Source organism: Mesoplodon bidens (genome assembly GCF_964165515.1).
Source record: "Mesoplodon bidens genome assembly, chromosome: 19".
NCBI lineage: Eukaryota > Metazoa > Chordata > Mammalia > Artiodactyla > Ziphiidae > Mesoplodon > Mesoplodon bidens.
Genome location: NC_138179.1, coordinates 13,357,505 through 13,373,528, shown reverse-complemented (window position 1 = coordinate 13,373,528; position 16,024 = coordinate 13,357,505). Strand labels below are relative to the sequence as shown.

Sequence of the window (16,024 nt, the reverse complement as noted above, 5' to 3'; positions counted from 1 at the left end):
TAAATATTCCTGCAGTAGGAGCTTTCTGTTTTGTGAGAAAATGTATGTTGAATAGGAAAGTAGTTGCCTAGTTAATTTCTTCTTTTTAAAAGGACACTAATTTGTTTCAGTTTACTGACAAGTATTTATATGTGATTCAAGGACTGCTTTGTGTTGTCACTGTTTGTTCTAGTACACAATCTCAGATTTTTTATTTGCACAGAATGGGAGCTCTGCCCAGCCAGTGTCCTTTCAAGTCTGATCCTTTTTACCCCTCAAAAGATAACCTGATGTACCACAATCGGCATGAGTATTCTCTTGCTTTCCTTTTTCCTTTGTTGATGCTTACCTTTTTCTGAAATAATGTGGTTATGATTTGTTATTTAGGAAATGGATTTTTTATAAATTGGTAATAAATTGATAATAAAAGCGATGCTTTTCTTCCCCCTCTCATTTTAAGAGGTAACCTTAAAAAAAATGTAACCTAGATCTTTGGAGCCATGGAAATTTTAAGAATTGAATTTGATGACCAAGAGCAGTATGACCTAGGGAATTATGCAAAAATTATCAATTCCTGGAGCTCGAGCTCACCCCATTCTAATTAAATCAGAAGGAAGGGGTGTGACTTAGGCATTGGTGAGTTAAACTCTTCAGGTGATTCTGATTTGGAGTCAGGATGAGAATCACTAACCTAGAAGGGAGGGTAAGATGGTGGTAATACTTGGAAAAAATATATAAAATCTTTTCTTAAATGTCTAGCATATTGCCCAAAATAAATGCTCAGTAAGGGATGAGATTTTTTAAATATGGTCTGATCTTTAATTAAGTATGCCCTGTGTCAGTTTCAGTGGACATTTGGAAAGTCTCTCAAACCAATTTTTGTAATATATTGAATTGATGACGGAAGTCTTAACCTAAATGTAAGTCATTATTTTACTTGAACCCAGTTTCTTTAAAGGTTAAAGAATTACCTGAAGTATCCTGTTTTCCAAATTAGAATAAACACACACACACACACACACACGTCTTTCCTTTGCTTATGTCATATTGGATAATAAATAAAATTGGTCATTTATTAGTCCACTTGGCATTCTCAAAGTCCAAAAAATAATCAGCCTTTGGATATTTGCTATAAATAATCCAATAAGCAATATTTACAGAGTTATGTCATACTTAAACAGTAAGATATGCGTTACATTTATACTTAGCCTTCTGTTGTGGCTATAAATCTCATCTGTTTCAGTTGTGCTCTAGTTCTTATTGATCTTGACAGTGTATTCTCTAAAATAATAAAGTGAATGAAAATGTACGTAGTCACTTTTATTCTAACAAGTCTTAATTTATTATACAAAATTTTAAATTTTAATTAAATATTTATAGTAGAAAACCACTTTCTTATGTGTGCCATATATAAAGATGAAAACATCTAGCATAACATTAGCTGTGTTGGATAGATGAGCTGGTATGGATTCTGTCACATTCAGCAAAGAAAGTACCACGTAACTATATAGTTCAACTCTGTGCATTAAGAATGTGACTTCTGTTAGATGTTAAAGCATATACTTGCCTGTAACGACACACTAAAACTCTTCAAAATTTAATAACATTCGGACAAAGATCATTTAACTACTCTTGCTGAACAGGAAATATTTAATTGTCCCTTTCTACCTCTATTAGTCAGTTCCTTCAGCTTGTCTTTAAAACTTTCCTCAGATGCTTGGTTGTTTTATTTTTGCTTTTTAAAATAGTGTCAGACACAGTTTAAGTAATTAAGTAAGCAGGCATACTTCTCACCTGCTTGATTCTAAATTGCGCAGCCTGCCATGTTAAATTTTAGACCATCAGAACAACACCTTGGCATTAAGTATCAAACTGACTTCATTTTTACTCCAGAAACTTTCTCATTGCTACTTTGCATTTTTCTTCACTAAAGCATCCGTTAGTTGGTGAGTTTTTCAGTTCCTTCTTCATCTTTTCTTTCCCTTGTAACTGTGAGCACTCCAGTAGATTGCATCATTAGGTTAGGCCCTGTGAGCTGTTTTGCTCTTTTCCAAGTGTCTGATTCAGCAGGCCATAGACCACTGTTTGCCAGAAAATCGCCATTGCTTCTAGGCTGACGCTTGCCTACTTGTTTTGATCGTCTGAGAGATGAGACTTTGTTTGCCAGAACCACAGTTGATAGAAATAAAATTGTACAGATAAGGAAAAGCACCACAATTATAATTAAGCAAACTAGCATAGCCATTTTGTTGTTGTTTTCCTCACAGACACCTTTTTTGAAAATTTCACTGTGACTTTTGCTTGTGTTTTCAATGCTATGTACTGTTGGAGAACTGTTCCTGACAACGGAAGATATATAAAGCTCCAGTTCAGATTTAGGGGTTAAAGATGCAGTGTGAGATGATGTTGCGATTTCAGGCATTTTTGTAGAAATAACTTTTTTATCTACTTCGGGAGTTTTAGGGTTTGTGTTAGTGTTTTCATTTTGGCTTCTGCCCATCTTATTTTGAATATCTGGATCCAAGACAGTAGTATTATTAGCCCACAGATGGGTATAGTTTGCTTTTGTTCCAGGAGACAAAGGAAAAACTGTTGTCATCAGAAAGGCAAGATGCAGGTAATGTCCTGTGTGTTCCATGTCCGTGAGTATGCTGGTAATCTGTTGGGACAGCAATAAAATTTGTTAACTTGTGAAAGAATAATGGTTCCTCATTTTGGTAACTGTAGTTAAAAGATAGACAGCTGATAATGTTATAAATTAGCTGCAAGCTCATGCCTAACATTTGCTATCCTGTTTGAATTCCTTCTGAACTGATTTTTTTTTTTCTGTTAGGCTACATATAAAGAAACAATTTAATTTCTATTAATTGTTTAAATGCTAAAAGGTGGCATTACAGATATCTACTAATCATTGTAAACTGAATACCATGGTTTTATAGTTTTCTCCCTCTTAAGCATGCTAGACTTTAGCTTTGAGTCAGATACTTCGGCTTTTACTTTTTTGATTCCTCCTTTTTTTTTTTCCTGACCATTTAAGGAAACTCCTTGTAGAAACTCCCCATCCTCTAACAAATGAGTCACCAATCTTTATAGTAAAGGAGAAATGGGACATTTTGCTTCATGTATGAAAAGAAAACGCAAATGGCTTTGTGGTAATGGGAGGGGGGGCAGTTCAGGAACGGGCAAGTGTGGTAGCAACCAAAAGAAAACAGACTTCAAGTAGGAATTCAAGATGTTCTTTTTTCTTCTTGGGTGTTTATCTTGAAGCTTAGAATAAAGCTGGTACTTAGAAATATATTCCTAGTAGTTGTGAAAGCAGTTTTATGGTGGTGGGTCTCCCTTCACCTCTGTATCCCCTGACTTACTTATTGTGGCTTTCTGAAAGCAAAGGCATGCGACTTTTCTCATCCTAAACATTTGGCATTAACAGAGAAAAAGAGGCAAGTTTCTTTTGAATAATCTCAAAAGTTCAACAAAAATTATTGACTTTTTTCATTATTATTTATGCTTAGCATTTTTCTGTGAATGTTTTGACATAATTTTTTAAAATAAATTATACAATAAAATATTTAATAGAAATAAATACAACATCAAGATCATGGGGATTTAGACTCAATTGGGAAGTCAAGGCAGCTCATGAGTCTCAACCTATAAAGGAAAAAGTGGAATTTCAGTTTTGGCTCTGAGCTCTTTGGAAGCCAGTCCACAAAGGGGACAAAGTCTGATCCTGATTTTCATTATTCACTGTAAGATTGAAGATTTAAATACAACTAGCATATCTGTTCCAGGTACTGGTAAACAAGCAGGAAAGATTTATTACCATTATTGAGCTATCTCTCAAAATAGTATTCCAGTCAGAGCCACTTTTGTAAGAGTACTTTATTGTTAGCATTTATATGAATAGGGAAGTGGAAGGAAAAACTAGATTATTCTCCTGAGATGTACTAAGTAAAATTGCCTGTTTAAGAACTTTATTTTAGGGCCTTCCTGGTGGCGCAGTGGTTGAGAGTCCGCCTGCCAATGCAGGGGATACGGGTTCGTGCCCCGGTCTGGGAGGATCCCATATGCCGCGGAGCGGCTGGGCCCGTGAGCCATGGCCGCTGAGCCTGCGCGTCCGGAGCCTGTGCTCCGCAATGGGAGGGGCCACAACAGTGAGAGGCCTGCATACCGCAAAAAAAAAAAGAACTTTATTTTATATAAGTTCTTCTCAAAAAATGTACATGGGAGTTTGTTTTTTGTTTTTGTTTTTTTAATGCAGATTTATTCCGTAGGTCTAGGAGGGACCTAAGAGTTCTAACCCACACTCAGGTGACACAGATACTGCTGCTACTCATGCTTCTTCTTCTTCTTTTTTATTGAAGTATAGTTGACTTAAGAATAACGTATGTGATACATTGTTATACAAACAAAAGTAGCATATAGTAAACAATGCTAACTGGAAACTAACCTCTGAAGTAATATTTTCTATTGATAATAGGGAGGGGAAAAAACCTTTCTTACGTGTTCTAGAAGTAAGATTACTTTTTGGATTATGATCTTTAATAGACAGTTAAAGATATCGTGCACTGACTTCTATCTAGTAGTGTCCAGCTTCGATTTTTAAGTTGAATGACATAAATCTTTGGATACTTTATGATTCTTCCACAAAGAGAAATACTTTAAATTGGGTTAGCAAATAATTTCCATCCTTTTAAACTAGACTGGACTTCTGCATTAGATGCTACAATGATTTAAAGCGGGTTACTATTCTTGTCACATTAGTTCATTAACAGTGTAATATGCATCATAGTATTGGTACACATTTTAACAGTGCTCCGCATGGGATAGATAATAGGCCCGCTGTTGATTGTCTTCAGCCAGATGTACTGTCATCTCCAAATAAACAAACTGTTGACAAAATGAGACTTTCTCTTACCCTTACAAATGCCTAAGAATAGAGAGCTGTCTCTACATCCCAAATTTATGCAGTGGGGGCCAGGTTGTTATCAAAAGTTTTCTTTATCTCTGGTCATTTTCAATAAAAATTATAATGCCTAAGCATTAGTAATGAGAAATTTATTTTTTAAACTTATTTTGATAACAAATAAAACTGTGCAATTCACTCTGGAGTCTAAGCTCAGATCCTCCTTAATCCTAATTTAAAGCTTTATGTTGATGGTAAATCTTTCCATCTCTTACTTAAATTTTACCTAATAGGAGAGAAAAAACAGCATACGTTTTCCATTACTAAATCTACTTTGTTAGTAAGATACTTCAGTACTGTTTGAAAGCACTTCCTCAAACACTAATCTGTATGAAGTTACAAGTGAAAAGGCATAAGAAAAACCATATATATGACCTACCTTACAAAATGCTTGGTCAAAATCTTATTATAACCTGATTTTAATAAGCCACTTCTTTTCTTGTCTTGAAGCACAGCTTCCAAGTAATTTAAGGCAGAATAGACTTGAAGAATCTGAGCCTAGAAGTAAATCTGCAGTAAAAAAGGATATGTACAGCTAGCTTTCCACTAACCACAGATGACACATTTCCTTTCCACTGCAACTAAAGCACATGTCACAGGGAAAAAAAAGAAAAAAACTCCAACTTGTCTAGTTGGCCACTGGCATAACAGGAGGCTTTGTAGAACAAATCCCCGCCTCCAGGGCAGGGAGGGTGTTCTGCTTAATGCCTTTTGACCTTACATTTATTATGTATGCCTGCTGTATGCTCTTGAATGATATGTTAGTATCATTAAAATGAAGAGAAAATAGCATTTTCCCTGAGATTGAGCATTAAAATCTTCTCTAAAAATTGTATTTGTATACCACAGACTGGTTTGATAACATGAGTTTGGAGACCCGAGGTATTGGTCAGATAATAGAAACAGTAATGTATATAACCAACATCTCAAAGTGTGGAACTGCAACAATAATTTGGAGAGAATATCTGATACACTTAGATTATAAGGGACAGAAAATGCTTTTGTGTGGTTTAGTGTATACACACACACACACACACACTCCCCTAGAATGTCCTGTCATCACTTCATATTCATTCTAAAATGGACTTCATTTTTCCCCCTAAGTGGCTGCCCCTCATGATCTCTGTTTTTGTTCATGGTAGCAACATTCTTTGTAATGACAGAGCCTTGGTATACAGCAGATCCTTTTAATTCAAGCCCTTTCTTTCAGCCCTGATCAGACCTTGGATCATGTTGGTCCTTTCTTCATATTTTTGAGTCGGTTTCTTCTTTCACTGTCACTTCTTTTCATCGTTACCCTAGTATTTTAGATGCTTATTAAACCATACCTAGACTACTACAACATCTTTTTTTTACTAGCCCCGACTCCTTCATATATGTTGTATATATCACTTCCTGTGATCATAACACCCCTTTCTTTTTTTTTTAACACCCCTTTCTTTTAAAAAATGTGGTTGAATAACTCCCTAACACCTACAGCAGCAATTCAGAAATGTTTGTGCACATAAATATCAGATGAGAAGGTTGTTTCAAAACAATGAAAATTTCCAGGCTCCACTGTATAGATTCATATATAGTAGGTCTGGGCTGGGACAGGAAATTGCATTTTTATCAAGCACCACAGTTGATTCTGATGCTGGTGCTCCACAGAACATCCTCTGAGAAATACCAGGCTCCTAGGAGAAAACCTGAGCCCCTTGGTTGAACAGTTCTGGTCCATTTACAATTTAGCTATTCTGTATTTTTCCATCTTTATCTCTTAAAACTTCTCTACATGAATCTTCCATTCTAGCTAAACTAGGTGATTCTTACCTCAACACATCTAGTTACCTATTTTTCTCCTTCTTTCCCTCTCCCCATGAGGCCTGCCAATCCCTCTTCTTGTTGAGTTTGAAATTCCTCCTGCCCGCTTCAGCATCTTTTATGTAGTTTTCACTGGTTACCCAGTTTGTGTTGATTTCTCCACTCTTTTTGTGTGTGTGTGTGGTACGTGGGCCTCTCACTGCTGTGGCCTCTCCTGTTGCGGAACACAGGCTCCGGACGCGCAGGCTCAGCGGCCATGGCTCACGGGCCCAGCTGCTCCACGGCATGTGGGATCTTCCCGGACCGGGGCATGAACCCGTGTCCCCTGCGGACTCTCAACCACTACGCCACCAGGGAAGCCCTCTCCACTCTTTTGAACTTAACAAAAGTATTTTTCTCTGCAATTTCTTTGACAAGTGATTACATACTACCTCATATCTTTTCTTTGTTCTTGAAATATTTTTCTTTTATTTTAAAATCATTCGACTTGTCGTAGTTTTGCCTTATTTTCTCCCAGTAAGATTTAAAACTCTTAGGAAAGGATATTTATCTTAGCCTACTTCGTAGTGCCACCTGAGTCATCAAGTATAGAACACTGGTTGTTTTGATTTGAAATTCTCGTACTGTAATTTGTGGGCTTTCTGATGGTCCTTATTTTGACTCCTCACATTGATTAGCATTCTTTTGAGTGTAAGCAACATATGACCTAATACAGCTTAATCAAAAAGTGGAATTTATTGGCTCACACAGCTGAGTAGTACAGGGATAAATGTGATCCCAGGAGAGGGGCTTTATCTAGGACTCAGATGAAATGGCCAGGGCCCCAGTTTCGCTCTTCATTTCTCTGCTCCATTTCTTCAGTTTTTAGACAGGCTCTTCCTTCATATCTCAAGATATAAGCTAACAGCTGCCAGAGCTATATGGTCCCTTATTTATAAACATCAGGAAAGAAAAACGTCTCGATTCCCAGTTTAAGCTGAAGTCTTTGAATTGGGCCTCTTTGGCCCTGGTTGTTCTGCTTTGAGTCATGTGATCATTGCTGAACCATTCTCTCTGGTCACGGTGAGATATGAATTGACTATAAGTCATTCAGTTTACTCCAGGACTCCAAGTAGGTCATTCCCACCCAAACTGTTCACCTGGGAACTTGGATGGGCCTAGAAGCAACCAACCAATGTCCATTGACTTCCTCCTTGCTTGATTATGGTGGGCAGGTTTGTTGTTGTTATTGTTGCTCATAGTTATTGATCTGGGGATTTGTCTCTTCCATTTTACTTCAGCCTTACTTCTCAGTGTCTTAAGAACAAGTGATTTAAAAAATGGATTCAGACTTTGTATAATGGTTTAATATTATAGTTAGTTTTCTCTAGAAAACTAGTTAGAATATAAGGGAATAAAATAGATTAGTAGCATCTGTATATCCATTCAGAACTCTGTTAATGATCTGTGTACTTTTTTTCATCTTCCTTAGGTTCAAAACTGGTCAAATCAATGGCGATTTGCTGATATACCACGTCTTACTTACTTTAAAGCCATATTATGCAAAGCCATATGAAATTGTAGTGGACCTTACCCATACTGGGCCTAGCAATCGCTTTAAAACAGACTTTCTCTCCAAGTGGTTTGTTGTTTTTCCTGGCTTTGCTTATGATAATGTCTCTGCAGTCTACATCTATAACTGTAACTCCTGGGTCAGGGAATACACCAAGTATCACGAGCGGCTGCTGACTGGCCTCAAAGGCAGCAAAAGACTCATTTTCATAGACTGTCCTGGGAAACTGGCTGAGCACATTGAGCATGAACAACAGAAACTACCCGCTGCCACCTTGGCTTTAGAAGAGGACCTGAAGGTATTCCACAATGCTCTCAAGCTAGCTCACAAAGACACCAAGGTTTCTATTAAAGTAAGTTTCACTCCCTGTTAGGTAAGTGATTCATTGCCTTTCTTGACTAACCTGACTATATACTGGACTCCCCAGGGTCCCGGTAGTAATGTATCAAACGAAAAGTCCAGATGGAGGAAAACCAAGCTTTCTATATCTTCGTGGAGGTCCTGCAGAAAACTGGAGAGGTGTACCCTTAATAATATTCCAGGTTGGATTGGAGGCAGGAGAGTGTTGTAGAATGGGCAGTTTGCTGTATATCAGTCCTACAGTAGGAATATGTGAACAGTGGAAATTACCTATTGAGAGTTCTTCTGATTATTACATGCTTTTTGCAGAGTGAGGAAGGTGAACCTTCAGGATAAAACCTGTAATTATCCATAGGATTCTTGACCTTTTAAAAAATAACTTTTTTCTACTGTTTTCAGTCTCTTTTGACAGCATTTATGACGATAATTATTGAACCTATTTGAATACATAATGGTGGTAACTCTTCTTTAAATGGTTAACATGGTATTTTGTTTGGTTGGTTTTCGAAACTTCTCAGAATTTTACATAATGAAATTTAATTCTTTTCCACTCTACCCTCTTGCTACCATTTTTCAGGTTGGTTCTACTGCTGTTCAGGTAACCTCAGCAGAGCGAACAAAAGTCCTGGGGCAGTCAGTCTTTCTAAATGATATCTATTATGCTTCGGAAATTGAAGAGATCTGCCTAGTGGATGAGAACCAGTTCACCTTAACTATTGCAAACCAGGGCACACCACTGACCTTCATGCACCAGGAGTGTGAAGCCATTGTTCAGTCTATCATTCACATCCGGACACGTTGGGAGCTGTCGCAGCCTGACTCCATCCCCCAGCATACGAAGATTCGCCCAAAAGATGTCCCTGGGACACTGCTCAATATCGCATTACTTAATTTAGGCAGTTCAGACCCTAGTTTACGGTAGGTTTTTAAAAAACTCATTTCAATTTTATTCAAGGTTTGTTGGTTTTAAAATGAGACCAATTAATAAGCTTTTAAAGCAGCCTCTACCTTAATACTGTAAATTGGCAGGTCTTCTATATTGGTTAACCAGTATGACCTCATCCAGTTCGCATGAACTGTGGAATTGTGAATAGGGTGATTCACACTAAACCAATGTATGTTCTTTCAACTTTCAGCTGAAACATACAGCATAGCAGTTTTGGTGGGGGTTTTTTTGTTCGTTTGGTTTTGTTTTTTTTTTAAAGTCTTTTTTTTTTTCCCTAAAAGTCTATTTCTAAATTAAGTTTCTCCTTTTCTGAGTTCTCTGAATTTTTCCCATGTTCGAAAGTACATCACTATTAAGTTTCCTCGCAGTCAAATTAAATTATCATTGTTTGAAAAGGAGGGCTTATAACTTTAGCATTTTAAATGAAAAAAAGAAAAAAGAAAAGAAAAGGAGGGCTTAATGTTCAGTAACTCAGTAACACAGCATAGTTTCCACCTGTGTAACTTTAACAAAATTCTTGAAAGAAAGCTTAAGACAAATACAGATGTCAGATGAACAGTGTATAATTGGTTCTGGTTAGGCTTAGTAATCGAAACATGAATGAGGAAAGGGCAGGGCCTGGGGAGTCAGTAGATTAGGTTTAAATCTAGATCTGCTTCTCTTTATGACTTAGGGCAAGGTACTGAAGTTCTGCTTCAGAAAATCTTCCCTTGGGTATACTATAACTCAGGTTTATAAATGGGCTTTTTAGAATTCCAAATTCTCCCTTATTTGAGAGGGAAAAAAAAATCAGCAAGATTTCTTTACCTGGATGGGCCTCATGGGGTTCATGAACTCCCAGAAAATATACACAAAACTTCATGTATGCTTAGCTTTCATTATCTCAGAGGAGTCTGTGACACCTACTCCCAGTTTGAGGAATCCCAGTTCTTTGTAGCTGTTGAAATATACAGAGTGAAAGTCACTGTCAAAATAATATCACCCAGAATTCCTAGGAGTTAGCAAAAGATAAACTTAGAAACAATAATATTAATATTTCCATTTTAGGAAAATGGAACTATAAGTCTGTCTCGAATTTCTAATTCAGAATTCCTTATAGAAGAATGCTAGCAAACTTTCAACTATTATTAACTTGAATGAACCTCTATTCTCTTGTGAAATAAAGCAAGCTGACAGCTTCTGCTTTTTACTGAAGCATGTTGTCGCAGAGAAAAAGCCTTGAGGCAAACTTATAATTTCAGTGGCTTTTTCCCCCCATATGGTTGTTGCATAAATGTATTAGCATGATGAAAGTTCAGAGGTAAGGAAAACCTGAAGTTTACTGAGCAAACCATTTCTTTTGTGGATAGGGGAGAAAAATCATCTAAAAATTGAGTTTTTTGAGCTGTTTCCTAAGTTGTTTAAGTATATTTTTAGACATTTATAAGGGAGCTTTTAGTTCTCATGGAACCTGGATATATATTATGGTTTGGATTTTTTTTTTTAATTTAGTGCTTATGTATAATAGTAGGAGTTCATAAAAGAAAAAAATGGCAGGGGGGACTTAATTATATTAAAAAAATGTTTGACCTCTAGTTTGTAGTATAACTTGTAGGACGCCTAGAAAGAAATTCAGTAGATGCTGATGAAAGATTTTAACAGTCTAATTTGATGAGGGCCATCTCATTTCTCATTATCCCAGTTATAACTGGATCTAGTGGGAGCGGGAGCCACAATTTGAGTTTTGGCCTCACTGAAAATATGATATGCCTTATTCTGTCTTTCTTTATATTGATCCATCTTAAGACCATAAAATTCTCATATCTTATATCCCAATGAAATGTCTTTTAGAAAGGCCTTGTATTCGCTGTCTCAGGAGCCTCACAGTCCTCTTCTGGTTATGTGAAGATTTTCCTTTTAAAAAAAATCCCTAAACGATAAAGGGGTATTTTGTGTTTACCATAGAATCACAAAATCTTATCTCTAATTGATCATAAAATTTAAAAATAGTTCATCTATGCTTGGTAATAGAATCGTAAGTTGTATGTTATGAAAAAATTTTGGAATTATAAGAAAAAATAAGCTTTAAAACAACTTAATTTGTGTTTTCTCCTAGGTCAGCTGCCTATAATCTTCTGTGTGCCTTAACTTGTACCTTTAATTTAAAAATCGAGGGCCAGTTACTAGAGACATCAGGTTTATGTATCCCAGCCAACAACACCCTATTTATTGTCTCTATTAGTAAGACACTGGCAGCCAATGAGCCACACCTCACCTTAGAATTTTTGGAAGAGTGTATTTCTGGATTTAGCAAATCTAGTAAGTAATGATAATTTTCTTTAATACTAACAATGATTCTAAGAAGATTCAGAGACAACCATTTCATTTCAGAATTTGCCAGTGAAATCTTTAGTATAGTTCCACTTCTTTACTTCTGTTTTTTCGTCTGACTGAAGAAACTTCATGGTAGACCACATTGAGAAATCCACCAAAATTCTGGCAATATATGCAGGGTGGCAAGATTTTGATACCATCTGTGTCTCTGGGCAACTTACAAAGCATTTTTCGTACTATTTCAGTTTAATTAGCTTCAGTATTTCTCTTCTTAGCAGGTTATTCCCAATGAGTAAAGTATCCACTTCCTTGATTTTAGGGAAGTAGCCATTTCCTCTTTTCTTCAGGTTGACTTTGAACTGTGATATTATTGTTCATGTACACTTCATAGAGAATGCAGTGGCACAAAATACAGGGTCCAGAGTCAACTCCTGACTTGGCTTTGATAAGTGTCATACATTTAACATCTACTCTTTATGTCTGTCCGTCTTCAGATCCTATAGTAGTATAAATGTTGCTCTTCTCCCAGCTTATTTCCTGACATTTTCTTTTTTTAATTTATCAATGTCATGAATAATATTTTATGGTTTTTTAAATTTTATTTATTTATTTATTTATTTTTGGCTACATTGGCTCTTCGTTGCTGCACGCAGGCATTCTCTAGTTGCAGCGAGTAGGGACTACTCTTCGTTGCAGTCCATGGGCTTCTCACTGTAGTGGCTTCTCTTGTTACAGAGCACAGGCTCTAGGCACGCGGGCTTCAGTAGTTGTGGCACGCGAGCTAGGTAGTCTTGGACCACAGGCTCAAGAGTGCAGGCTCAGTAGTTGTGGCACAAGGGGTTAGTTGCTCCGCGGCCTGTGGGATCTTCCCGGACCAGGGCTCGAACACGTGTCCCCTGCATTGGCAGGTAGATTCTTAACCACTGTACTACCAGGGAAGTCCCTCCTGACGTTTTCTTCCCTTCCCTTTCTCTCTCCATAATACATAAAAATTTTTTTATGCATTCAAACACATTTCTTGATTTTTCTGTATTAAGTAATTGAAAGCTTTGAAAATTCCGTGAGACAAGATCACTATATATTTTTACAGTTAAGAGATGTAAGAATATAACCCTAAAAAGAAAATGTGTAAGACTGACAAAACAAGAAAAGTATAAAGATTTATTGAAACATATTAATAATAAAAAAAAGATTTGAGTGAATGGACACAGGTATTGTGTTCCTGGATGAACAGTTCTTCCCAGATTATTACAATATGAATGTAATTCCTTTAAAATATCTATGAGATTTGAGGATTAAGAATGAGGTAGAATTTTAAATGATTATACATTTCACTAGAAAGTACAATAGCTAAGAAAATATTGAAAGGAAAGAAAACTGAGAGGGGCTTGAATTAACAGATATGTTAACACATAACAACAGTGCAGTAATTTAAACGGGTGTTCAAAAATCAGCAATCACATCACTTTAAGAGAAACAGATTGATAAAGAAGTATCACAAACTAATAGAAGAAAGAGTAAATCATTTAAGAAATGAGGCTGGGAAATGAATTAAGTTGGGTCTTCATCTTAACGCCAAACCACAAGATGCCAAAATAAGTTCTAACTATCAACATATTTAAGAATTGAGAGGAAACTTGCACAAGCCTCTTAGATAGCCTCATCCACCAGAGGGCAGACAGCAGAATCAAGAAGAACTACAGTCCAGCCTATGGAACAAAAAACCACATTCACAGAAAGATAGACAAGATGAAAAGGCAGAGGGCTATGTACCAGATGAAGGAACAAAAGAAAACCCCAGAAAAACAACTAAATGAAGTGGAGATGGGCAACCTTCCAGAAAAAGAATTCAGAATAACGATAGTGAAGATGATCCAGGACCTCGGACAAAGAATGGAGGCAAAGATGGAGAAGATGCAAGAAATGTTTAACAAAGACCGAGAAGAATTAAAGAACAAACAAACAGAGATGAACAATATAATAACTGAAATAAAAAATACAGTAGAAGGAATCAATAGCAGAATAACTGAGGCAGAAGAACGGATAAGTGACCTGGAAGACAGAATGGTGGATTCACTGCTGCAGAACAGAATAAAGAAAAAAGAATGAAAAGAAATGAAGACAGCCTAAGAGACCTCTGGGACAACATTAAACGCAACAACATTTGCATTATAGGGGTCCCAGAAGGAGAAGAGAGAGAGGAAGGACACGAGAAGATATTTGAAGAGATTATAGTCGAAAACTTCCCTAACATGGGAAAGGAAATAGCCACCCAGGTCCAGGAAGTGCAGAGAGCCCCATACAGGATAAACCCAAGGAGAAACACGCCAAGACACATAGTAATCAAATTGGCAAAAATTAAAGATAAAGAAAAATTATTGAAAGCAGCAAGGGAAAAACAACAAATAACATACAAGGGAACTCTCAGAATGTTAACAGCTGATTTCTCAGCAGAAAGTCTACAAGCCAGAAGGGAGTAGCATGACATATTTAAAGTGATGAAAGGGAAGAATCTACAACCAAGATTACTCTACCTGGCAAGGATCTCATTCAGATTTGATGGAGAAATCAAAAGCTTTACAGACAAGCAAAAGCTAAGAGAATTCAGCACCACCAAACCAGCACCACCAAACAACAAATGCTAAAGGAACTTCTCTAAGTGGGAAACATGAGAAGACAAGGACCTACAAAAACAAACCCAAAACAATTAAGAAAATGGTCATAGGAACATACATATTGATAATTACCTTAAACGTGAATGGATTAAATGCTCCAACCAAAAGACACAGGCTTGCTGAATGGATACAAAAACAAGACCTATACATACGCTGTCTATAAGAGACCCACTTCAGACTTAAGGACACATACAGACTGAAAGTGAGGGGATGGAAAAAGATATTCCATGCAAATGGAAATCAAAAGAAAGCTGGAGTAGCAATACTCATATCACACAAAATAGACTTTAAAATGAAGAATGTTACAATAGACAAGGAAGGACACTACATAGTGATCAAGGGATCAATCCAGGAAGAAGATATGACAATTATAAATATATATGCACCCAACATAGGAGCACCTGAATACATAAGGCAACTGCTAACAGCTATAAAAGAGGAAATTGACAGTAATACAGTCATAGTGGGGGACTTTAACACCTCACTTACACCAATGGACAGATCATCCAAAATGAAAATGAATAAGGAAACAGAAGCTTTAAGTGACACAATAGACCAGATAGATTTAATTGATGTTTATAGGGCATTCCATCCAAAAACAGCAGATAACACTTTCTTCTCAAGTGTGCATGGAACATTCTCCAGGATAGATCACATCTTGGGTCACAAATCAAGCCTCAGTAAATTTAAGAAAATTGAAATCATATCAAGCATCTTTTCTGACCACAACGCCAGGAGATTAGAAATGAATTACAGGGAAAAAAACGTAAAAAACACAAACACATGAAGGCTAAACAATATGTTACTAAATAACCAAGAGATCACTGAAGAAATCAAAGAGGAAATCAAAAGATACTTAGAGACAAATGACAATGAAAACATGATGATCCAAAACCTATGGGATGCAGCAAAAGCAGTTCTAAGAGGGAAATTTATAGCAATACAAGCCTCAAGAAACAAAAATCTCAAATAAACAATCTAACCTTACACCTAAAGGAACTAGAGAAAGAAGAACAAACAAAACCCAAAGTTAGCAGAAGGAAAGAAATCATAAAGATCAGAGCAGAAATAAGTGAAATAGAAACAAAGAAAACAATAGCAAATATCAATAAAACTAAAAGCTGGTTCTTTGAGAAGATAAACAAAATTGATAAACCATTAGCCAGACGCATCAAGAAAAAGAGGGAGAGGACTCAAATCAATAAAATTAGAAATAAAGGAGAAGTTACAACAGCTACTGCAGAAATACAAAGCATCCTAAGAGACTACTACAAGCAACTCTATGCCAATAAAATGGACAACCTGGAAGAAATGGACAAATTCTTAGAAAGGTATAACCTTCCAAGACTGAACCAGGAAGAAACAGAAAATATGGACAGACCAATCACAAGTAATGAAATTGAAACTGTGATTGAAAATCTTCCAACAAACAG

The 16,024-nt window shown here is 36.5% G+C and overlaps 2 protein-coding genes across 6 annotated transcripts in view; one reads left to right on the top strand and one right to left on the bottom strand.

Annotated features, from left to right (window-relative positions):
* The window catches only part of NF1 (neurofibromin 1), a 260,760-nt gene that overhangs the window by 203,709 nt on the left and 41,027 nt on the right, over positions 1-16,024 (top strand). For all 4 annotated transcript variants that reach the window (XR_014013948.1, XM_081218712.1, XM_081218713.1 and 1 more), the window contains exons 37-39: positions 8,217-8,649; positions 9,235-9,575; positions 11,699-11,901. Coding sequence is in view for 3 of the 4 variants with exons in the window: in XM_081218712.1 (XP_081074838.1) it covers positions 8,217-8,649; positions 9,235-9,575; positions 11,699-11,901 (977 nt within the window). In the remaining variant the exon portion in view is untranslated. The remainder of the gene's footprint in view (positions 1-8,216; positions 8,650-9,234; positions 9,576-11,698; positions 11,902-16,024) is intronic.
* On the bottom strand, positions 1,298-5,524 carry EVI2A (ecotropic viral integration site 2A). 2 transcript variants are annotated; one of them, XM_081218921.1, is made up of 3 exons: positions 5,322-5,524; positions 4,798-4,866; positions 1,298-2,639 (listed from the first exon to the last, which is right to left on the bottom strand). In XM_081218921.1, coding segments are annotated over exons 2-3 (723 nt in total). In that variant the 5' UTR covers positions 4,800-4,866; positions 5,322-5,524; the 3' UTR covers positions 1,298-1,918. The 2 variants fall into 2 exon arrangements, with proteins under 2 accessions (XP_081075047.1, XP_081075048.1); XM_081218922.1 differs by lacking the exon at positions 4,798-4,866 and having other exon boundaries at positions 1,298-2,638; positions 5,322-5,523.